Below are 24,468 nucleotides of genomic sequence, written 5' to 3'. Positions count from 1 at the left end.
AATTCTTAAGGGGTTGGACAGGCTAGATGCAGGAAGATTGTTCCCGACGTTGGGGAAGTCCAGAACAAGGGGTCACAGTTTAAGGATAAGGGGGAAGTCTTTTAGGACCGAGATGAGAAAAACATTTTTCACACAGAGAGTGGTGAATCTCTGGAATTCTCTGCCACAGAAGGTAGTTGAGGCCAGTTCATTGGCTATATTTAAGAGGGAGTTAGATGTGGCCCTTGTGGCTAAGGGGATCAGGAGATATGGAGAGAAGTCAGGTACGGGATACTGAGTTGGATGATCAGCCATGATCATATTGAATGGCGGTGCAGGCTTGAAGGGCCGAATGGCCTATTCCTGCACCTATTTTCTACGTTTCTAACTTCAATGTTTGCAGAGCTGCCTGGTGAGTCGATTAAAGAAGATAGTTGGAGAGGAAACAAACAAAGGGACAAACAAGTGGTGTTAAATGCAAGCTGGAACTGAGAGGGGAGTGCTGGAAATCCTCAATTCATGGCAGTATCTATAGGGAGAGAAAATCAGCGTTAATATTATAATACTTGCCTAACAGCAGAACTGACCAGTTCTGATACAAACAAAAAGAGCACATTTGAAGAAAATTAATGCTGACCAACGTTCCACACATTTGGGGAAAATAGTTAACTTTTGCAATTTATAGTGTGAAAATATTAAAATTCAATATATTTCTAATTTGATGTAAAGTTACCTAAAGATCTTACAAATTTACATTGATGTGTTTTTCAATAAGACCTGATATTATCTTTCTTTAATAAGGGGCCAATCCTTTTCCCTCCTCACACATCTCCATGTTGGTAAGGCACTCTTAACATAATTCACGAAAGGGCCATGTCTGTTGTCTCTCGGCTGTTTGGTGAAAACGCCAAAAGGATAAAGGATGTACGTCTATGTAAACAATGCTGACAGTCAGGGCAATAGCACAGGGTTACTGTTGACAGCAGGGGTTCAGAGTTCAGAATAACACAACCGGACTGAACACTTGTAAACTGTACCAAGTTGACATTTTAAGATTATGAAAATCCAATTTTCCCGAATAGATTAGGTGAATATGTCCCGGTTAAATTAAATTGTTCCAAAAACTCTTATTATTGCAGTCTGCAGATATATAATGATTAATGTACCATATTTGTTCAAAATAACCAGCTATAGAAATCTTGAAAGCTATTATGTTCTACTTCCTCCTTTTTTTTTTTTTTTTTTGTCCTTTCTTCTTAATCTCTTTCTCCATGATAAATGCTGAATTTTTCAATTTGTGGAGTGTGGATATTTCTAGTCTAGTATGGCTAGCATTTATTGTCTATCCCTAACCGTCTATTGCAATCATTCTTCCTAATGTTTTTGGAAATCAATTGTACAAAAGATGGCAATGACTTGTATCGCACACTCACACACTCACACTCACACTCACACTAACCTGAACTAACCCGTATTATCTCAAACACAATATCATCTACCAAAGGAGGAGCCTGGCTTCATGATGCCTGTTACTCTTGTAAATGTCACACAAGAGGTATTGCAGATCACCTCAGTAAACGCAATCATTTTCTTCTGCAGCAATCTATGGCCGCAGTTCTTGCCAAAGGAGAGGAGCTGGCAAACCGTTTGGAAAAGGAGAACGAAGAAGCAATTGCTAATGCCATTGCCGAGGAGGAACAATTAACAAGAGAAATTCAAGCGGAGGAAAGTAATGACATAAATCTGGAGACTGATGCTGAAAGCGAGTTCTCAGTGAGTACGGTCAGAGTGCTTCTCCAAAGAACTATTCTAGTTACCCTTCACCCTTAATATCCTATATGATCAATTTTTACACTTTTTCCTGAAATTGGTATGATAAGTTCCATATATATTCGACCGCCCCGGGCCGCGGAGTTTGAACCGGCCCGTTCGCGGAGCTCGGTTTCAGCCGCGGGACTGACTTGCTTACCATCACCCGGCGGGGTCACAACATCGGAGGCCTGGATCGCCTCAGCACAGAGGGAGAGCAAGGAGGGAAGAGACAAGGACTTTGGGACTTCCATCGCAGTGAGGAGGTGCCTGGTGGACTCACTGTGGTGGATGTTAAACTGTGTTGAGTGTGTGTTATTTATTCTAGGTTATGACTGCAGGCTAAACCATTTTGTTGCACTGAAAAGTGCAATGACAATAAAATTGAATCTGAATCTGAATATTAGCAAATTACTACAACTAAAACCATGACTGCATTTCTGCTTCATAACTCAGATAGCAAATACATATAGGTTGGGTGTTTAGATGTTCATAAATTCAGCAGGCATCAATGCTTCGTGATCTAGATCACGAACGTTGGTAAGACTATTTCTACTGATGCTGTTGCTGGCCCCGTTGAGATGAGTTATTACAATAACTAAGAATCAAACCTGCAATACCCCAGATTCTGTGTAGTTTTGCTTTGCAAATGGTGGCGCTACTCATTGGAAATAACTTCACATTTCTGGAATGTTTGTGTCACTCCATATAATTGTAGGGTAATAAATTCAAATACAGTTAAGTCTCTTTTTTGTATTCTAATTATTATTGAAGGCCCTTTTGGGAACTCTGAAGGATATATTTATACAGGTTGCCTTCAGGTTATGACAGGGTCCCGTTACGGTGAACTCTTCATACCCGAATAGTTTGCAAGTCGTAAAAGCAACAATAGAATTTGTCTATTGTTATTGACATACTTATCTTCATTCCCGTGTCAGACAGAGTGGAGTACCATATGTGCAAAATCATTTCTGATCTATCAATTATTTTGCTATCCGGCAGAATTATGGTCAGTGTTCTGAAAGTGTTCTCCATTGACTTATCCACGATTTGTTCAGTCTAATTTCCCAAAATACTGTCAAGTATTGCCCCATCTCCAGTAAGACTCTTTGTACTCCTTGAGGCCAGTTCATTGGCTATATTTAAGAGGGAGTTAGATGTGGCCCTTGTGACTAAAGGGATCAGGGGGTATGGAGAGAAGGCAGGGATGGGATACTGAGTTGAATGGTCAGCCATGATCATATTGAATGGCGGTGCAGGCTCGAAGGGCCGAATGGCCTACTCCTGCACCTATTTTCTATGTTTCTATGTACGTTATCTAAAAATAAATCTTGGACATACTTTCCCATCTTAGCCCATTGCTTCAAGGCAATTGGGAAAGTTTAAAATCCCCAACAACTAAAAAATGTTATTGCTCTTGAACCTTTCTTCGATTTGCTAACATATCTACATGTATTTTTTAAGAAATTTAGTTTAAGACGCCTTTCCATATCCATTTGAGAGATGGGTCTTTTTTTAATGCATGGTTCAGAAAATGTTAAAAAGATTTAATAAGTATCTCAAAGAGAAACAACACACTGCTGTCCAGGTATTTTGTGGATTGGAACAGCTTGGTTTAGATGCTTCATTATACTTGAGAGATTAAATGTTGTCTCGGTAGGATCTCTGGCAGGTAATTCAGCTAAATTTGTAATAAAATGGTTCCATTTGTGCACTCAAATTGCCAGAATAGTTGGTCAAATTCATTTTTTTCGTAGGCCAGCATGAGCAGCGGCAGCTTATCTCTCTGTGGTCTCTCGGCCCAATCTCAAAATCTGGACTGGAATGATGTGCTGGCAGAGTATGAAGGTACGTGCTTCATAGCTTTGTCATCTGTATTTGTACTTTGACTAAATGAGAGTTCACTGTATTTTGTTTCAACATGGACGGCCCATAAATGACTGTTGGGGAGTGACAGCCATTTGATCCTAAACCTGTGGTCTGGGGTGAAAGCTTTTGAATGCCAATATTGTTGGCAGCCAAGATTCCATGTTCCTCTTATTCTTTTGTTTGTAATTTTATTGAGCAACAGATGGTATTTGCACAACTTAATTTCCTCTTGAATTTACCACAACTATGCTTGACAAGTGCCTAAAAGAGTCAGACAGGCTTATGTTCCTGAGGTACACAAAAAAGCTGGAGAAACTCAGCGGGTGCAGCAGCATCTATGGAGCGAAGGAAATAGGCAACGTTCGGGCTATTTTCCTGAGACCAGGTTCTGCTGGTAAGGATAGATTGATGTGAATAGCATCTTTCTCCCGAAGGTCATTTTTTGAAACCAGATAAGGTAAAAAATAAAAGCTTTATTTTGCTGATTGTTATTTTCATTGGGCATATCTGATTATTTAGTTTTGTTTAGTTTCAACCTTGATAGGTTTTTGACCCTCTCTGGAAACTGGATCATGGTTAGTAAGTCATCCCTGCTGTTAATTCGCTCTCCTATATCTATCTTGCCACCATCTTGTTCGCACTCAATTTCGGTTCTTCTGGTTTATTCAAATCTGTTGTATCTGCCCGGGTAATAATATGTTCCACAATATGCTTCTGTGGCTTCTCCTCCATCAGATCTTCACAAGGTCTCATGGATGTCCTTGCCCTACCCCTTTCCCCTCAGTGAATATTTTACCTTCCATCCCGCCAGTCGCCATATTCAATGGATCATCTAGAAATCTCACGGACTCATTCAACAAGATGCCACCATCTGGTGTATCTTCCATTCCCTTCCTCCTTTGACATTTATAAGGGACCATCCCTTTTGTCAATCACTCGTTCACTCTTCCACCTCCCCCAACACCTGCTTCCCTTTTTATGGCACCTTTCCAGACAACATGCTTTGGATGCAGTGCCTGAAAGGAAAGACATTTTGCCAGAACCTACTGAGAAATAACTTGGTAACAGCTGGATTTTTTACACAAAGTTTTATTATTATTCTGTTCTTAGCACGTGAACCTTGGCGCCAGAGCACGTCGTGGGGAGATATTGTGGAGGAAGAGCCAGCACGACCACCAGGGCACGCCATCCAGATGCACGAGAAGCTCTCCTCACCATCGCGGAAAATGTGACTAAGATTAATTACTGACTTAAATTACTTACCACAGTACAGAATTACCATTAAGCTGTAATTCAGTATTGTGATTGTCATTTGCAGAGTAAACCAAATGACAAGTTTTAGATCCAATTATAACCCTAATATGGCCTTTTCAAATTTCCTACTGACAGGACGATTGCAGAATCAAAAAAGAAACACGAGGAAAAGCAGTTAAAGGCTCAACAGCTTCGTGAGAAACTAAGGGAAGAGAAAACTATGAAACTACAGAAATTGTTGGAGCGGGTAAGCAGAATGGTTTCAATTCCGGCCGGTGAGAAATGTAATAGTGGAAGTGCACAGGGGGTTCGGTTTTAACCTCTTTCTGTGATATGATTGGAACTCACACTGAAAAGCTGAGTGTTCCTTCCAAATATTGTATGGGCTGCTGCCATCTCAATAGTTTAGTTTAGCGATACAGCGTGGAAACAGTCCCTTCGGCCCACTGAGTCCACACCGACCAGCGATCCATGCACATTAACACTATCTTACACTAGGGACAATTTTTACGTTCATATACCAAGCCACAAACCTCTACGTTTGGAGGAAACCGAAGCATTCAGAGAAAACCCACATGGTCACGGGGAGAATGTGCAAACTCCGTACAGACAGCACCTGTAGCCAGGATCGAACCCGGGTCTCTGGCGATGTAAGGCAGCAACTCTACCGCTGTGCCATCGTGCCGCCCTAGTTTTCAGATGGGTGAATGGAACAAAGCAAAACTGCATCTATTTGCACTGATTTCAAGTCTGAGAAGCCACTATTTACTGCTCCTAATAGCCAGTTAGATAGCTGCCATGTTGGAGATGTAGGAAGTTCAGCCAGAGCCTGGTTGGTTAGAGTAGAAGAAACCTCTGTGGCTTCTAGTAATATCCCCAACCAAAGTGCTTAGTGCTAACGAGCTAGAAATACAGGGGTAGGAATAGATTATTCTGCCATTCAATACAAATTGATCCTAACTCTAAATTCCATATTTTGGTTCCCTCCCCATATCCTTCGATGCCTTTTTGTGTATTGAAATCAATCTATCCCTTAATTATATTCAATGTATTTGCTGCCATTACTTCTGTGCGTGAGAACGCTACAGGTTTATCACCTGTGGAGTAAAAAATTCTCCTCGTCTCAAATCATAAATATGTTGCCCCATATCCTGAGAGCGAGAGCCCTAGTTCTAGATTTTAGAACCTGGGAAAGTATCCTTCCAGCATCCAGCCTTTTGATTTGTGTCAGAATTTTGTATGTTTCAATGTTATCTCCCTCCCAGTCTTCTAACATCGATCCCTGTTGATTTGACTTGTATTCATTAGAGTTCAATTGACCCCATCAACCTCCACATTCATCATATCATTCTTCGACGTTTCTGTGTTAAAATGCAAGTTAAAGCAAATGTTACATGTATAATACCGCGTAACTCATCATCACCATCTTTAGGAGAAAGAAGTGCGAAAATGGAAAGGGGAGCTGCTGGAACAGAGGAGAAAAATGATGGAGGAAAAGCTACTTCACGCTGAACTGAAACGAGAATTGCAACTGCAAGCCATTGTAAAAAAAGCTCAGGAGGAAGAAGCCAAGGTACAGGATCATTCTAGAGATATTGCTTTGTCATGTCAAGTCAATTTTATTTCTATAGCACATTAAAAAACAACTCTCGTTGACCTAAGTGCTTTACATCAGTGTAGGTACTAACATGCTACATACAGTGGTACATAGATCTAACAATACATACATAAATACATGCACACAGCGCTCCCTCAGAGGACCTCAAGAAACGCTTGTGAGTAGAAATAAGTTTTAAGTCTAGACTTAAAAGAGTCGATGGAGGGGGCAGTTCTCTGGAGAGAAGGAATAATTGACGTTTCGGGCTGAGACCCTTCTTCAGACTCTAGTCTGACGAAGGGTCTCGACCCGAAACGTCACCCATTCCTTCTCTCCAGAGATGCTGCCTGTCCCGCTGAATTACTCCAGCTTTTTGTGTCTATCTTCAGTTTAAACCAACATCTGCAGTTCTTTCCTACACATGTGTTTTCCCCTTTCAGGTTAATGAAATTGCTTTCATCAACACACTGGAAGCGCAGAACAAGCGTCACGATGTTCTTGCCAAAGTAAAAGAGTATGAACAGCGGCTGAATGAATTGCAAGAAGAAAGGCATCGTCGGCAAGAAGAGAAGCAAGCTCGCGATGAGGCCGTGCAGGTGAGGCCCACAGATAAATGAGACAATGAGGCTTCTGTGGAGCTTCAGATGGAAGTTAAAGACCCCATAATATCTGATGCACAAAGGGATCTTCTCTACCCCCAAGGAGAGGAAGCTAGCGTTAAGGTCCCAACCATGGGGGAAAATGGAGGAGGACTGGCCAAATTTTGTGCCTTCCACCACAGTGATGAATGCTGTGGTGGATGTTTGTGTTAATTTTTATTGTGTTTTTGTGTGTTCTTTTTTCATTGTACCGCTGCTGGCAAATTCATTTCACTTGCACTTTATGTGCTTTTTTGTCTACCTTCCACATATGGATACAATCAGTTCATACTCGAGTGCAGTACATTGAGCATGGGGGAAGACACAGAGTGCAGAATAGAGTTCTCAACATTGCTGTGCGTCAATTCCATAGACAAAATCCAAGAACAACAATGGGGTAGAGGTGAATCGATCATTTCCCGAGCTTATGGAGGGTTGTTCAGAAGCCTGATAACAGAGGGAAAGCAGCTGTTCCTATATTTGGTGGTGCTCACTTTCAAATGTGGTGCAAAAATTGATTGCATCTCTGATAATTGATATAATTTAATTGCCACACAACCAAGGTCGGTGGTATTTGGGTTGCCAGCAGCGGTACAGTAATAAAGAACACAACCACAATAAATGTAGCCATGGTGGCATAATGTAGCCATGGCTAGTGATCCTGAATGTTATCGAATGACTGTCAATAAAATTAGGTTTGTGGCCAGGTGAAATTGACGCTGTCTGCAGTTTCAGATGAATGAATACATGTGAATTATGCAATACTGCCATTGTGGATATGTCAAAAGCATATAAATATTGGAAATTTGTTATATGTAGTATTTTTGTTGTTGTTGATATTACTGCTTTAGTTGATAAAATAAAATCTGAATACAAATGTGTCTGAATGCAGGAACGCAAACGAGCACTGGAGGCAGAGCGTCAGGCTCGTGTAGAGGAACTGTTGTTGAAACGAAGGGAACAGGAGGCGCGAATTGAACAACAACGACAAGAGAAAGAGAGAGCAAGAGAAGACGCTGCTCGTGAAAGGGCCAGGTTTGCAAACTTCACAAACTGATTCATGTGCAGCTCTCCAAGGCCAGTTAGTTTAACACAAACAGCTCCTGACCAAAATACGGCAGATGACAATAAGTTGGCCTCACTGGCAGCAACATGTGGGCCAGGAGATTGGTTAGTTCCTGTGGTGGCACGATGGCACAGAGGTAGAGTTGTTGCCTTACAGCACTTACAGTGCCAGAGACCCTGGTTTGATCCTGGCTACGGAGTTTGTACGTTCTCCCTATGACCTGCGTGGATTTTCTCCGAGAACCTCAGTTACCTCCCACACTCCAAAGACGTACAGGTTTGTAGGTTAATTGGCTTGGTATAAATGTAAAAAATGTCCCTGGTGTAGGATGGTGTTAGTGCGGGGTTTGCTGGCGGTGCGGACTCGGTGGACCAGAGGGCATGTTTCCGCTCTGTATCTCTAAACTAACCTAAACTCTGGCTCAGAGGAACAGGTCATCCATGTTCCCGGTTTCAGACTGCAATTCAGTTATGGTTGCTGGAAGCTGTGGATGGTTTAGTGGGGCAGGTTTAATGATGATGCCACTTTGCTATAGTACCTTGCTGTTGTCCATTGGACTATTGCGCAAACATTTAAAAGTTTTATAATCCTGGATCCCAATAAAAGTAACTATAAATGCACCCTATTTTGAAATATTTAGTATATTTACAAGTCTCCAGTACTGGGGGCAGTGTGGTCCTTGTGTGCTTATTCTCAAAGTAGGTTGAGGATGGTCAGATAACAGATCATTCTAAAAAGCATACATTTTCACTCTTTGTGACTCCTTTAAATCTTGCTCCTCTGAACACTGAGCCTCCCCATATCTTCCCACAATAGCAATTCGGGGGAAAAAAGTCTATCCTGTTGCTTTTTTCCCCCCATTCCTGCTCATTTCCTGATGATTGCTACTCCTTTGGCAGGGAGCGGGAGGAGAGATTGGCAGCACTCAGTGCAGCACAACAAGAAGCTATGGAGGAACTGCAGAAAAAAATACAGATGAAGGTATGACATAATGGAGTATACGTTGTTGATCTTCATAATCATTCGTATATAAGGTTTGCCAGCATTATAGTTCTTGTTTAATTAGTATACACTCACCAGATATTAAGGACTTGAGGTTTGAGATTTGCATCTCAGTGGCAATCCTGAAAAAGGGTACGCAGTTTGTAACATCAAGGTGATGGCTGACCATGGTAAGGATATCCAAAAGCAGAGAGCATGGGATTAAGTGGGAAGAATTCGTTTTGAAGGGGATTTGAGGTGAAAGTTTTATTTAACAGAGTGTTCATTTCTGGAACTCGCTGCCAGAGGAGGTGATAGTTACAATGTTTAAAAAGCATTTAGCCAAGCACTTGAATGGACATTAAGGTGCACAACGTAATGTTGGTAAATAGGGTTTGTGTAGATAGACACTTTATAATGCCCCTGTCCCACTTAGGAAACCTGAACGGAAACCTCTGGAGACTTTGCGCCCCACCCAAGGTTTCCGTGCGGTTCCCGGAGGTTGCAGGTGGTTGCCGGAGGTTGCAGGTGGTGGAAGCAGGTAGGGAGACTGACAAAAACCTCCGGGAATCGCACGGAAACCTTGGGTGGGGCGCAAAGTCTCCAGAGGTTTCTGTTCAGGTTTCCTAAGTGGGACAGGGGCATTAGGTTAGCAAGGCTGTACTATTCGACTCTATAACTAATTAGGTTGGATTTTATACAATGCTTCCTTAATGGTACAGATCAGATCTTTTTCAATGAAACACAGATTGATTTGTGTACCATGTAAACCAGATACAGAACCAAATAAATGCTTCTGATTTAGCACGCAAATAACTTCCAAGAAAGTACTGGAGTTTAAATCTGATCAAAACTGCAAAGTGTTGTGCTGTTTGTAGTCGGTGACTTCCCCCACCTGTTTTGCCTTTTATTCAGCATGATGAAAGCAGTCGGAGGCACATGGAGCAGATAGAACAACGAAAAGAAAAAGCAGCTGAGCTCAGCAGTGGGAGACACGCTAATACTGACTACGCCCCCAAACTAATTCCTTATGAACGGAAAAAGCACTGTTCACTCTGCAATGTGTTGGTAGGTTCAAATTGTGGATATTGTTTCGTTTTTTTAAACTGCGTAAAGAAATACTGTAACTATGAATTATCTTTGACAGGTGGATGATGTTTGAAGGGTGGCGAATCTGGAATTCATTGCCACAGACAGCTGTGGAGGCCAAATGATAGGGTATTTGTAAAGCAGAGATTGATAGATGCTTGATTAGTAAGGGCACCAAAGGTTCCAGGGAGAAGGCAGGAGAATAGGTCGGCATGGTGGCGCAGCAGTAGAGTTTCAGCGCCAGAGACTGCGGGTTTGATCCCGACTATGGGTGCTGTCTGTACGGAGTTTGTACATTTCCTCGTGACCGTGTGGGTTTTCTCTGAGATCTACCACACTCCAAAGACGTACAGGTTTGTAGGTTAATTGGCTTGGTATAGAAGTAAGGGCATGAAGAGCCTATTTCTACGCTGTATCTCTAAACTCAACTAAATAGGGTTGAGAGGGATGAAATAGATCAGCCATGATTGAATGGCGGAACAGATTTGACGGGCTGAATGGCCTAATTCTGTTTCTATGTCATATGGTCTTATGGCTTTAATTCCCAATTCCCAAATCTTGTTTCCTTTGTAAAACGAGGAGGGTTTAAAAGAATGCAGTTGAAACTTCAAGATTTGTAACAGATATAATTAAATTAAGCTTTTTTCTCACTGAGGTGAAATGGACAAATGTAACAAAGTTGGTCCAAAGGTAAAAGTTTGAGTGAATTTTTGACCTCTTCTGGTTTGTGTAATATTTTAATCCTTTAGTCAACAAAAAATAAATGATTTGAGGGCAATTTCCAGACAGAAATGATTGAGAGATGGCGATAGGCAAGTTGCTAACTGAGGTCAGGAACGTATTAATCATTCTTCTGTTTCTAAAAACATCTACATGTTTCTCAACTGCAAAATAAGTATGTGGTGGATGTAAAGTAGGCTAAGGTGGCAAGTTGACTATTTTTCAGATGTGAGAGTGACCTTTGTGAAGACCCTATTCCTGTCATAATCCAAAAGAAACTCAGAAGACTCAGTGAGCTTAACTGTTTTCACTTTCTCTTTCAAAGATAACTTCTGAGGTCTACCTCTTCAGCCACATCAAGGGAAGAAAACACCAGCAAGCTGTACGGGAGAACAGCAGCATCCAGGGACGAGAGTTGTCAGATGAAGAAGTGGTAAGTTTTACTAGTAGGCTATTTCTTTACACATTTATTACACGTTAGTTACTTGTACTTCATTTCAAAACCATAAGCCTTCTGAAATCAGTTCAATTGTTCCCTACATGACTCACCTTGAATTTAATATCTCTGTCATATTAGCTGTAAATATTAGCTGGGAAGTAAACAGGATTGAGATAAAACACTATATTAATATGTTGTTGTTTTGTGGATTTAGACTCTCCCATTTGTATACAGTTATTTGCCTATGTACCAGTTTTAATTCATCCACAATCCACACATTGTTAACCAGTATTTTTAATTTTTATTGTATGCTTATTATGTAGTTTTATTTTTACTTCTACTATCTTGCACTATGACTATGACCAGACGCTAAACTGCATTTCGTTGTACCTATAGGGTGATTTCACGAAAGGTCACTGGGTCATAGGTCTTCACGCACGGAGCCGCAAAATCCAACTGGGGTACATACGTCACTTCCGGTACATGTTATTGATGCTAGAAACGCGTACTTTCAAACCTGTTAAAAACCGCGAAAACGGTTAGTTTTTTGCGCTGTAAATAACTGTGCAAGTCGGGGTGACCGTGAGACACAGCTATCCTACTTTAGAGATCCAAAGATTAAGAAAAATGAAGGTAAAGAGAAGAGAGAGCTGAAGGGAAAATAACAGCGGAAGTTGTTGGCCGTGCAGATATAAAGATAGAAAATATCGGGAATTATCGCGTTTGCTCACTGCATTTCATCAAAACATCAATAATGCCACTTTTGATGAAATGCAGTGAGCAAACGCGATAATTCCCGATATTTTCTATCTTTATATCTGCAGGGCCAACAACTTCCGCTGTTAATTACCCTTCAGCTCTCTCTTCTCTTTACCTTCATTTGTCTTAATCTTTGGATCTCTAAAGTAGGATAGCTGTGTCTCACGGTCACCCCGACTTGCACAGTTATTTACATCGCAAAAACTAACCGTTTTCGCGGTTTTTAACAGGTTTGAAAGTACGCGTTTCTTGCATCAATAACATGTACCGGAAGTGACGTATGTACCCCAGTTGGATTTTGCGGCTCCATGCGTGAAGACCTATGACCCAGTGACCTTTCGTGAAATCACCCTATACTCGTATTTGTGCAATGACAATAAAGTTGAATTGAATTGAATTAATCGCTGATCAAAAATTGTTCATGCACCAAGTTATTTTCCATTGAAGTGAATGTTAACAAGTTTTGTAAAAAAGACAATTAATTTTCTAAGAAATGATATCCAAACTCTTTATTTAAGTATAAAAGCCATTGACCTCATTTGAAATGGATCCCATTATTTCAACCTGAATACTGGTTGTGACAGCGGCCAAGATTATCTGTAGCCTTTTTACGTTCAGATATCAAAAAATATATAGAATTACTTATGCTTAGAACTTCAACTGAAGCTCCATATTCATTACATGAAATATGAATACATAAGCTCTTGAAAAGGAGTTGTAAATGAGGTAAACTATTCATGATAGATTAGTATAACCTAGATGGGCAACAATCCTCTGGTGTCTGAGTTTCTAATCTCACCTTGTCAGTGGGTGGGAAGGTGGGAAAGTAAGGTGAAAGAGAAAGAGTACTGAAAGAAAGCGGTTGTCTCCGATTTGAGGGAGGAGGGGAGAGGATCGGAAACTGGAGCACATGCTTGGTGTCCAGTTCTGTTATGGTATTAAGATGGGAGTTTCATTCATGGTGGATTGACAATGGCTGAGAGTAAGAATGGAGAGGACTTGGTGTTGGTCAGAATATGGGCAGCTGGGTTTTGTGCAGGGTGAGGTTTGACTACGATGGGAGATGCTAATCTGGCCAGGAGATGATTGGAATGGAAATACAAGAAACGGCAGACACTGGCATCGTCATTAAAACACAATGTGTTGGTGGAACCTCCAGCGCTTGGTTGTGAGATGATTAGAATGAGTGTGAAGTTAAAAAAGTCAGGATGCATGTTTCAGTAGCAGGTATACCAAGTATGTTTTGACTTCAGGTATTAACAGTTATGTTGAGTGATGCTAGGCTATAGCAAATTGACACTTTAATTTGCCTGTTTTCTATGTCATTTAAAATGTCAAAAGCCAGTTGGTTTATTAATCTGCTGCTGAGTGAAAGAGTTGAATGAAAATATTTGCCATATGGGTTTGAAAAGTCAAACTTGCAAGTTTAGACTTACTGGTATTTAATCTGTTCGATGTGATAATCCAACACTTTGATCTAAACCTTTGAGATTTGACACTAGTGTCTGAATCGAGGTGTCATGACTTCACTGTTTTCCTTATGAATTCTTAAGGATGAATTGTGATATTTGCTGAAGCCTCACAACGTGAAAGGTGAGAACGCTGAGAAATACTTGTAACCATGCAGTGCTCATTCGGTGGTGCTAGAAAGAGAGCTCACCACCCCCTCCCTTTTCCTTCTCTCTACCTTGTCAGTATCGATAGGTCCGATCTGTACTGGAAACTGTCGAATGACAATTGAATACGCATGTTGAACTTCTGATGCTGTCCGAGTCCTGCATAAAAGGGCAGGTTACAATGGGGAAATGTGTAGCTGAACAGGCATCAGGGATGCTGGCTTCTGCCCTCATTCATCGCCACACCCAACCTCATTTGACGGACTGCTTGTAATTGTCGTGCAGTAGCAGTAGGACAGCTGGCTGACTTGTCATTTTATATCTGAAGGTCTGTTACTGACGGGTGTCGGTTTCAGAGACAGGGATTAAGTTTGTTTTGTTCAGTTATCACTTTAGACAGGATTGTCAAGTGTGAATAGATTATAGCTGTGATGACATCTTGAATCCGTTTCACAGCTGCAGGTGGATAGGGAGGTTTTATTTCATTTCCTCTAGTCCAACGCTGTGGCTGGCAGATACACTTGTCTATTTCACTGGTGTTGCATTCAGATTGAACAACAGAATTTGGCCCAGATTTTGTAAATATTAGCTGGGAAGTAAACTGAATTTTCAAATTATTAGACAACAGACAATAGGTGCAGGAGTAGGCCATTCGAGCCAGCACCGCCATTCACCGTGATCATGACTGATCACAGTATTGTAATTAAAAAATTGGGATTGAGCTTTAGGAGTAACTAGTAGAACAAACGGAAGTAATAGTTTAGTTTCGCAATACATCACGTAATCAGGCGTTTGGCCCACCGAGTCCGCGCCGACCCTTGATTCCTGCATATGAACGCTATTCTATACACACAAGGGACAATTTTTACATTTAGCAAGCCAATTAACCTACAAACATGTATGGCTTAGTAGTGTGGGAGGAAACCAAAGGTCTCGGAGAAAACCTACGCGGTCACGGGGAGAACGTACAAACTTCGTACAGACATCACCCGTAGTCAGGATCGAACCCAGGTCTCCGGCGCTGTAAGGAAGCAACTCTACCGCTATGCCACCATGTCGCACTTTTATCAGTCGGGATCTCGCCCATTGCTATTTTTTTTCTTAATCCTGATTGCTGTGTTGGAAGTCTCTCTCCTCCAGTTACCGGTTCACCGTGTGAAATCTATTTACCCCCTTTATTTTCACAATCAAAAATGACGATGATTCATGAATGATAAAACGACATTATCAGCCTCACTTGTGACTGGTAGTGTAGAACGAGCAAAAACCTCTGAGTTGTTGGATATTGTGCCTATTAATACCCAATCACTTTTATCTCACATTTTTTTACATGTTGTATAGAGGTATAATATATTTACCAATGAACTTGGTGAGTTTAAAGGCAGCAGGTAATATACTCTAGTTCCCAACTACAACCACATTCCTGACTCCAGGTGTTCCAGAATCCAACCCTACCTCCGACCACACAGCCAGTCTGGATCCCACTTCTCTCTTTAACTCTTCTCTCATAGCCAAGTCGCAGGATTGACTAAGTGAAAGTGTAAACATTTACTCTGCTGCAGTAAAAGATGCTGTTCTGAGATGAGTGTGAGGCGTGAGGAACTGCAGATGCTGGAATCTCGGGCAATGCACAAAGTGCTGGAGGGACACAGCTGGTCAGACGGCATCTGTGGAGAGAATGGACCGGCGATGTTTTCAGTCGTGACCTCCTTCACACCAATAGAGTAAGGGGGAGAAAGCTGGAAAAGAGAGGCGGGGGCGGGATAAAGCCAGGCGAGTGATAGGAGGATACAGATGAAGGGGGGGGGGGTGGTGGTGTTGCTTGGCAGATGGGTGGAGTAAGTGATAGGGCACAGAAGGGTGTCAGATATAGAAGAGGAGTGAAATGTAAAGCTAGAGGGAGGGATTTAGGTAGAAAGTGAGGAGAGACGGGGGGGACAAAAGGGGGATGAGAGTATGATGGAGAGTGAATGGTAGTTTTATTATTTTATAAGTATAAATCAGTCATGTGTAGGAAGGAACTACAGATGCTGGTTTAAACCGAGGATGGACACAAAGAGCTGGAGTAACAAATAGCATCTCTGGAGAAAAAGTATAGTTGACGTTTCGGTTAGAGACCCTTCTTCGGACAGTCATGTTGGCTTTAGACATCCAGGAACAGAAACAGCAGTCAGTGTCTGTGTTGTGAACAAGACATTATTGCCCTATTTCAACAGACTCTAACTTCTGGCTGCAAATTATTATTGGCTAGTGATATTAATTAACTAAAAATCTATGAATTGGAATTATTTATTCTCACTTTATAAGGCAACGTTTAACAATTATTTTTAAAGAATAAATTGATTTGGTTAGATACAGGAAACAGATAATCATGTACTCGTTATACATTTGTACGCTGTTATTATTACACTTTATTTCTCAGGTGATATAATTGATTTGTTGTAGGACACAAATTGAACACCAACACTACCATCTAGTAATACCCACACGTACGTCTGGTGAGCAGGTTCACCAGCTTTAGTCATGATCTCCAAGTTATCTCTATGCTGCTTAAAGGCATCACATTTTATAGAAAGCATGTTTTATTGTTAATTTGCTATTGTCATGCTATGAAATTCTCACGTTTTACTTTGCCTAATTTATTGCCCATTGCTTGACTAGTCACTGAGCAGAAGTGCACTTTAGAGAATATATTTATTGTTTTATGGAAGTAAGAATAAAGTCCAACAAATGAACACACCAGGAAAATAACATTGATTTATGCAATATATGGAACACAAATAACATTGAGGTTTGAACTTGTTCCACGTAAGACAGAGATTTACGTTGAATTCATCAGTAACAAGGCAGCATGTAAACACCTGTTGGCCATCAAGGACTAACAGGTGCTTACATACTGTCTGTCCTTTAGACAAAGCCTTGGAGCACTTCACAAAGGGCAGGAAGGACACCCACTGTGATTAGGACGGCTGGGAGGAAAATGCCAAAAGTCATGGTTTAAAAAAAATGTAATTAAGAGACTTTAGAAGTTGAAGGGAAAGGTGAAAAAATGAAGTGATTTTGGAAACGAATTCCAGAGGGAGGACATAGTTGCTGAAAGATTGGTCTCTGATGCTGAATTAGAGGAGTTGAAAATAACAGTATTTAAGAACACTTCTAAGAGCTCATTTTTTTCTTCCAAATAGCATGAAATTATAAGACCTTGCAATATTGATACGGAAATATAAACAAAAACAAAATGACGTCTTCCTTTGACTGAAAAAAACACGTTTGCTTAGGTTCTGAAAGATAAATTTCCAGTGCCTTGGGATTCTGTGGGTTACATGTGGTGTGAAGCCAGCAGTGTATGTCAAGTTGTTGGAGTGTGCAGCAAAATCATATGTCAGGAGTACAAGCTCAATCGACTGAACATTCAACCAATGTTCTATAATGCTTTCACTGTGGGGGTTTTTTTCTAGTTCCATTCAGTAACTTTACAAATGACTATTGCTCTTCCTGAATGATCTGATTTGAACTGCAGCAATGTTACGATAGGAATGTACCTAAGGTCATTTACTTGTCCAATACTAGACCCAGCAATTTGTAGACATTGCAATTGATGTGCACATACAAATTTTATTTTGTTAATGTTTTGTTGGATTTGAAATGTAGTAAGTACATCTTTCCATGCAGTTGCATGTTCAAACTGGAGTAGGCGCCCACAAAGTGCTGGGTTGTGTTACGATTTTACATGGATCTTGCATATACAGAAATTCTTCACTATACAGATTATAAATATAATATTTTGGATTTGCTTAGATTATAATGCAGAATTTTTTAATTCCACAAATTGAGAGTGGATATTAGAAAGAGCATTTATTACAGTCTGAAGAAGGGTTTCGGCCCGAAACGTTGCCTATTCCCTTCGCTCCATAGATGCTGCTGCACCCGCTGAGTTTCTCCAGCATTTTTGTGTACCTACCATTTATTACAGATGTTTGAAATAAATGTAACTTTCATAGGAAAAAAATTCTATAAACTGTACCTTCATCACAGGTTAGCAAAAATATTTATTGATGTTTTAAAGTTTTCTGCAGTACCTTTGAGAATTAATGTTGTATCTGATTTGAAGCTGAGCCAGAGAGACGTGGGTAATCTTAACTTTGATCGCGGGTGTGTTCTGATTTAGGATGTATCACTAGATTGCAGCCGCATCTCAGTGTTCTGAGGATAAGGTGGAAACATCGGGCGAAGTTTCCCTATCCGCAATCATTATCCACGTTATTATGGATATAACATAAGAGTGGCTGCTCTGTACATATGGAAGCATATTCTGGTGACATTCGTTATCTAAGCACTAGGTACAATACTGGAGGGAAGGCTGCAGCCATGTCTAATCATAAATTAAAAGAGAAGAGAGAAAAATTATAAAATCGTAAATTTTAAAATTGTAAATTGCAGTTAGGGTTTGATACTCTTTGACATGAATTAGTTGTGCAAAGTGTTCATATCATAGCACGTTCTTTTTCAGGAGGTTTATTTTTTCAATGCTTAGGGCTGGCAGGAAGACAAACGTGTGTTAGAATAATGTATCAGCGCATTTTTTTTTTCCACTTTGACTGGTTTCCTCCATCAAATCTGCATTAAATCATTCTGCTGCAGGCTTTCTTCAGAATCCATTTCACATTTTGTGGTGTCCTATCAAACAAAACTCGTAAATGCAGTAAGTCAAGCCCTGCTAGTTGGACAAAAAATATTGCCTCTCCGTTTAATGTCCGCCAATTTATTTGGCAAATTTCAGTTTTCTAATTATTTTGAGTCTGTAAAAAATTGTGACCTTTTGCGTGAGGGTAAGAGAAACTATTAAAACACTCTGAATTTATGCAATGCAATTTTGTTACTTTGCGGAATATTCTTGCAAAATCAGCAGTCGCCACAATTGTACCAGCACCCTACAGGTTCCAGTCAAATGACAAATGTTTGTATTCTGGTTTGCCTTCACATCTCAACATTTACAGGATTGATAATGAGATGTCATGCATTCCCAGCAGAAGCATACACCGATTCATTTGTAACTCTAAGCACACACGGAACAGACAAAATTTAATTCTTGGAAAAGCACCATAAAATGGTGCAATGTATTTGTTTTTCTTCTCTGGTTCCCTTTCATAGTTGCATCCTGTGGAAATGTACTGAACAGAGCTCGAACAATTCACCCAATGATGACAGGAAATCGGATATTAATGGGTCATTGTTGATGGGTCAACCACAACTGGTGTATTCACCTAATGAGATTAAATGTTGTGGGGAAATAAGGAAAGATGTGAAAGGAAGAATAATGCCATGGTGTAAAAATGATTCTTTATTTCAGTTAAATGGGTCAACATCTAGGACGATTGTCTGGAGATTATATTTATCTAGGATGAACGTGTAAATTTGTGGTAGATGTTTTGAGTTGAAAAAATCTAGGAAAGTTTAGTTACCATATACAAAGCGGAAGCAGGCCCTTCGGCCCACCGAGTCCGTGCCTACCAGCGATCCCCGCATATTAACACTGTCCTACACACACTAGAGACAATTTTATAATGTTTGACTAAACCAATTAATCTACAAACCTGTATGTCTTTGAAATATGGGAGGAAACCGAAGGTCTCAGAGAAAAACACACCGTAGGAAGGCAGCAACTCTACCACTGTGCCGCCAGTGGTATGTCCATATAAGGTATCTCCATAATTGGCAGAATCCTGCATGAAAACTAAATTAATTCCCTCCTACAGGTTAAGAAGGAAATTAAAATGTCAGGTAGTTATTTACTTTAAAGACAGCATGTTTAGGGTAAATACTCTGCCCTCAATATTTATTCTATGTCATTTTCCGTACCACATAAACCAGCCAGATGAATTGAAAATTTAATGTCCATTCTATGCAAAACTTTGCTACGATTTGTAACAATTTATTGATTACTAATAGTAGCAGTAGCAGTGCATGGATTAACAATTGTATTATCATCAGCCTAAGATTATCGAGAAATGGTGATTAGTTACTTGGTTGCAATGATATTTTAATTTATGTGTATATAATGTTGCAAAGGCCTCTCTGCCTGCTATCTGTCCGGTCATCTTTAAGCCAGTATTGACATTGAATTGTTTTAATAGGTCCTTTAGATATTGACCTCAAATTCGCTTGCTCCCAACTTGGAATTACAATTCTTGGCTGGCGCACAACAGCTCAATCCCAAATCACAGTCCTAACCATTCCCGAAAATGAGTGATTTACTTGCTCCTAAGTATTCTAGCATGCCTATATCTACAACTAAAAGGCCAACTGTGGAAGATTATATTCATTTGGTATTCCCAACACCAAACAGCAATGAAATGTTCCCCTACGGCCACATGTACACATGAAACCGTTTTGAAGAAAGAATCTTAATTTTGAGAGACCTTAATTTTGCCTGATTTCAGTATTTTCGTAACTTAAGGAAATTTGGGAAGCCTGACCGCAATGTTTATCCGTTATGATGTGTGGAACATGTTGTTCCTAGTAAGGTCCAGCAAGTAGCAATGGACATTCACCAGATAACTTGTATTAATCTTGATTGAGGGATAAACATTACTTGGAGAACTCATTAATTTGGTAGTCTTGGCCAAAGGGCCAAGCTGCCAAAGTTGGTTGTAGTTTTAAGTGGAGTTCCAGTTCTTTCAATATGTGATGTCTCTTGTAAACTTGCATTAAGGTGTGATCTTTAGTAAGGTATAACTTACCTTCAATGGATCTAACTGAAGTATGATACCAACACTGGTTATTGGCATTCGTAAAGCTCAATTGGAAAGCCATAATGATTTAATTCAAAATAATATTAATTTAATATCCTTGTGCCGTTGATAATGATTCTACAACATTGGTACTGGAAAATGAGGGAGAATGTAAATAAATTAGTCGATGATTGTACAGTAATATTAATCTCCTGTCTACATTTTCAGATTTATTTATAAGCTGATGTTAAAAACTTTTAAATGGTTATTGATTACGTTCAAGTAACAAAGGAAATGGGAGCAGTATTAGGCCATTCGGCCCATCAAACCTGTGCTGCCTATCATTAAAATCATGGCTGACCCTCCATTACTATGTCTTATTCCCAATCTGTGCCCTTAACAACTTTTGTTTTTAAATTTTTTTCCCAAAGTATATTCACCGTCTTGTCCTCCACCACCATTCTGTATGAGAGAATTCTGCAGGTTCATCACCCTCTGAAATGTCTCTTCATCACAGCCTTAAATGTCTCATCCTGACATTGCAACCTTTTCTTCTAAAGCATCCTCCCCATAAGATTAGGAGGCAGAGATCAGCCATGATTGAATGGCGGAGTAGACGGAATGGCCTAATTCTACTCCTGTAACCTGGTGAACTGTGATTGTAGATAAGGCCAGGAAATTCAGCATCCATGAAGACTTGAACACTTTCTTCTTCATGTGGACTGGTGCTACACAATGTCTTCACACATTTGGCCATTGGTTGCTTCCAGAGACCTTTTATAAATGATTTGGGTCATGATTGACTGTCCAGATGTGCTCGTGATGGATCTGTGAGTTGCCGTGAAAGATATAGTTTTTCTTGACTATTGATATATTTTTTTTTAATTTTTTATCAGGAACATCTGTCCTGCAAGAAATACATTCTGGATGTTGTGACCGAGACCTGTGTCCATCCAGATGGATTGAAGGATGCAGAGGAGAAGCAAAAAATCAGGAAGAAGGCCAAGAAACTTCGCGCTCGCATGAACTCCAGGTAATGTGAGCCACCCTCTCAATATGACACTGGGATCCTCCTTTTATTAAAAACTTCTTGGTGCTTTCGGTTTTAAAAAGCCTGAAGTTATTTGCTTCATGGGTTATCTTAAAAAATATACCGATTATCCTAATTTATGGCCACTTTCTGTGATTGGAAAGGAAAACTGAAAATCGATCTCGAGCCCTTGCTTTCACCTGTTAAGAGCTTTTCTCATAATTGGCTGCCAGCGCCTGGCTGAAACTCCGGCTTCTTCCAGGGTGCCTTTGTATGTTTAAATATGTGTAAACCATGCCTATTTTTCTTTCCAGCTATTGATTTTTAAATGAAGTATCAAAGAAAATCAATAGTAATCAACAAATAGAAGGCAATATGCAGGAGTGTCACATCCCAGGTCTGAAGTATCATTAATTTTCTTGCCTGTCACAACAAGGGAAAAAGTTAGGAATGCCCTCAAATGTAAAGTGAGTTGTCAGACCTGTAGTTTGTCATAAGCCTGAAAAGCGATATTTACAGATCAGAGTGGTGTGCAGACGATGTTTTATCATTGGTCATAACCATCCTGCTTGCCTTATAGATAGACTGTCACCTGCTGCAGCTATTTTGGATTGAGATTGCAGAGGCAAATGACTTTGTATTATGTTACCCTGGGCTTACAGAAGTAGATCCTCCACATAAAGTAGTAAATGAACTTCGGAGTGAATAGCAACAAGCCCCACACTTAAAACCTGTCAGGCTCTTTTTGTGTTAGCTCCTGTATATCACTGCCATACTCTTGTTTTAAGCATTGGTAAATAAAATTTGGCTTTCTGGGCTTCACTACTGTTCGATATGTGCCATTACAATATTTTCTTTTATAGTTTAAGAAGGAACTGCAGATGCTGGAAAATCAAAGGTAGATAAAAATGTTGGAGAAACTCAGCGGGTGAGCCAGCATCTATGGAACAAAGGAAATAGGCAACGTTTCGGCCCGAAACGTTGCCTATTTCCTTTGCTCCATAGATGCTGCCTCACCCGCTGAGTTTCTCCAGCATTTTGTCTACCTTTGTTTTATACTGTTGTTTGGCATTCTGTTTTGCTTTCTTGCCTCTGTCAAGTTCATCCTGGTTGAGAGAATATGCAGACAGTTGTCTGCTCCCCAGCATAGTTGATCGAGTTGGCAGGAGGTGAAGGAATTGGTTTAAACATTTTTTTTTCTCTCCCTTTTCTGCTGTTCCAGATCTTTGTAAAAGCACAGGAGACCTTGGGATATCCCGTTTTGTAATAATGGGTGAAAAATTGAATTAGTAGGCCTTCTTCATGTATATGTAATACAAAATAAATTCAATTTAACAAAGAAAGTTGTTACGATACAACAACTGTTTCAAAATAAGAAGCATCGAACATCATGATTGTGAATTATGCATATTTAATATACTGTAAAATTTGGTCTACAAGGTCTACCTTGTTTTCTTTTGTAGTTGTCAGTCTGGTAAAATTGCTTGCACTGGACCTGAAGAAAAGGTTTTAATAAGCATATTGTATTCCGTGATGCATTCAAAGAAACTGACAAAGTCTTATTAGGAATTAGCACTGGATTGGCAAACTCCGAGGCCACAGGACGCCGGTGGAGAAATATAGGTTACATTAAAACGTCCTTTTCTGTATTTGGAAGTCTTTGTTGGAGTGAAGATGTAAGAACTTTACTTGCATCTAAGACCTGGAAATACCTGAAGCTTAATCTGAGGGTCTAGAATGGGCTATGTTTCACTCGTCACTCTTCATGAGATATTGTGTAGGAATTCCTTCCTCAGTCTGAAGACTGGTCTCAACCCGAAAGGTCACCCTTTCCTTCTATCCAGAGATGCTGCCTCTTCCGCTGAGTTACTCCAGCATTTTGTATCTATCTTAATTGCAAGGTATTTACAGAAATGAAGCTTATGTAAGTGCAGGTATGAGCAAGCAGCTTATTTTTACAGTTTGCGTCCTTTGGATTAGCTGCCCCTCCATCATTCTGTTCCGGTGAACATAAAAGGTCGATATGCAATATGCTTGCAATGGTGGACAAAACATATTCTAAATAAATGAGCTACAAACAGCTGTTGGGCATTTATTGGTCATAAGGAGAAAAAACACAATAGTGGGACTCTGATGTCAACAGCCTGAAACTGAACTCCGAAACAGTGCTTCTAAACTCTAAACAAAAAGAAACAGAAGGCTTCTGCCACGAGGCTTGATATTTGCACATCAGTTATTGAAAATAAATTTCCTAAAAGTTTATACTCTAGTGACCAATATTAATTGTGATGCATATGGACAAGTAGATTTCAAGTTGAAATTGTGGTTGAATCGCTTGGTAGATCTTGCTCAAAGGGTTATCTGTTCCTCTCAAGGCATCTGAGCTGTGGAAGGAAGGATCAGTATAGAAGTATTCTGCATGATACCTGCCATCAATGTGATGGGCTAAATGGTATGTTTCATTGATGTATTATTCAGTGATCTTTTTAGTGCATTTCAGCTCCTGACATCAGGTGAAAATAGAATTGGACTTGACTGTGATTCCCCCATGTTCAGATAACCTCTGACAGTTACTGTCTAAAGTAAGCTTACAATTCAAGACTGGACATATGGGTGAGATATTAGGACCCTAATGCATACTAACAGCGGTAGAGATTTTCAGGAGAAATTTGTTGAAAATATTTTATGTGACAAATACCAATGTACTTAGTCGAAAGCATTCCTTTAATTGATTAATTGTTTATCCAGATTGTTTTTTCTGTTTTAATCAAGCATCATTTAAAACAGTAGCTATTTGGCCCCAATGCCTGCTCTCCATTTCAATGGTAGACAAAAATGCTGGAGAAACTCAGCGGGTGTGGCAGCATCTATGGAGCGAAGGAAATAGGCAA

At 40.1% G+C, this 24,468-nt stretch overlaps 1 protein-coding gene across 2 annotated transcripts in view; it reads left to right on the top strand.

Moving 5' to 3' along the window:
* scaper (S-phase cyclin A associated protein in the ER) overlaps window positions 1–24,468 on the top strand; it is a 228,012-nt gene that overhangs the window by 72,799 nt on the left and 130,745 nt on the right. For both annotated transcript variants that reach the window (XM_033015029.1, XM_033015028.1), the window contains exons 10-20: window positions 1,579–1,752; window positions 3,546–3,636; window positions 4,768–4,885; window positions 5,047–5,158; window positions 6,344–6,484; window positions 6,949–7,104; window positions 8,039–8,181; window positions 9,112–9,193; window positions 10,109–10,261; window positions 11,328–11,435; window positions 21,444–21,580. In XM_033015029.1, coding sequence (XP_032870920.1) covers window positions 1,579–1,752; window positions 3,546–3,636; window positions 4,768–4,885; window positions 5,047–5,158; window positions 6,344–6,484; window positions 6,949–7,104; window positions 8,039–8,181; window positions 9,112–9,193; window positions 10,109–10,261; window positions 11,328–11,435; window positions 21,444–21,580 — 1,415 coding nt within the window. The remainder of the gene's footprint in view (window positions 1–1,578; window positions 1,753–3,545; window positions 3,637–4,767; window positions 4,886–5,046; window positions 5,159–6,343; window positions 6,485–6,948; window positions 7,105–8,038; window positions 8,182–9,111; window positions 9,194–10,108; window positions 10,262–11,327; window positions 11,436–21,443; window positions 21,581–24,468) is intronic.

The sequence above is a fragment of the Amblyraja radiata genome, chromosome X (assembly GCF_010909765.2).
Source record: "Amblyraja radiata isolate CabotCenter1 chromosome X, sAmbRad1.1.pri, whole genome shotgun sequence".
In the NCBI taxonomy this organism is placed as follows: Eukaryota; Metazoa; Chordata; class Chondrichthyes; order Rajiformes; family Rajidae; genus Amblyraja; species Amblyraja radiata.
This window is presented reverse-complemented; position numbering and strand designations above follow the sequence as displayed.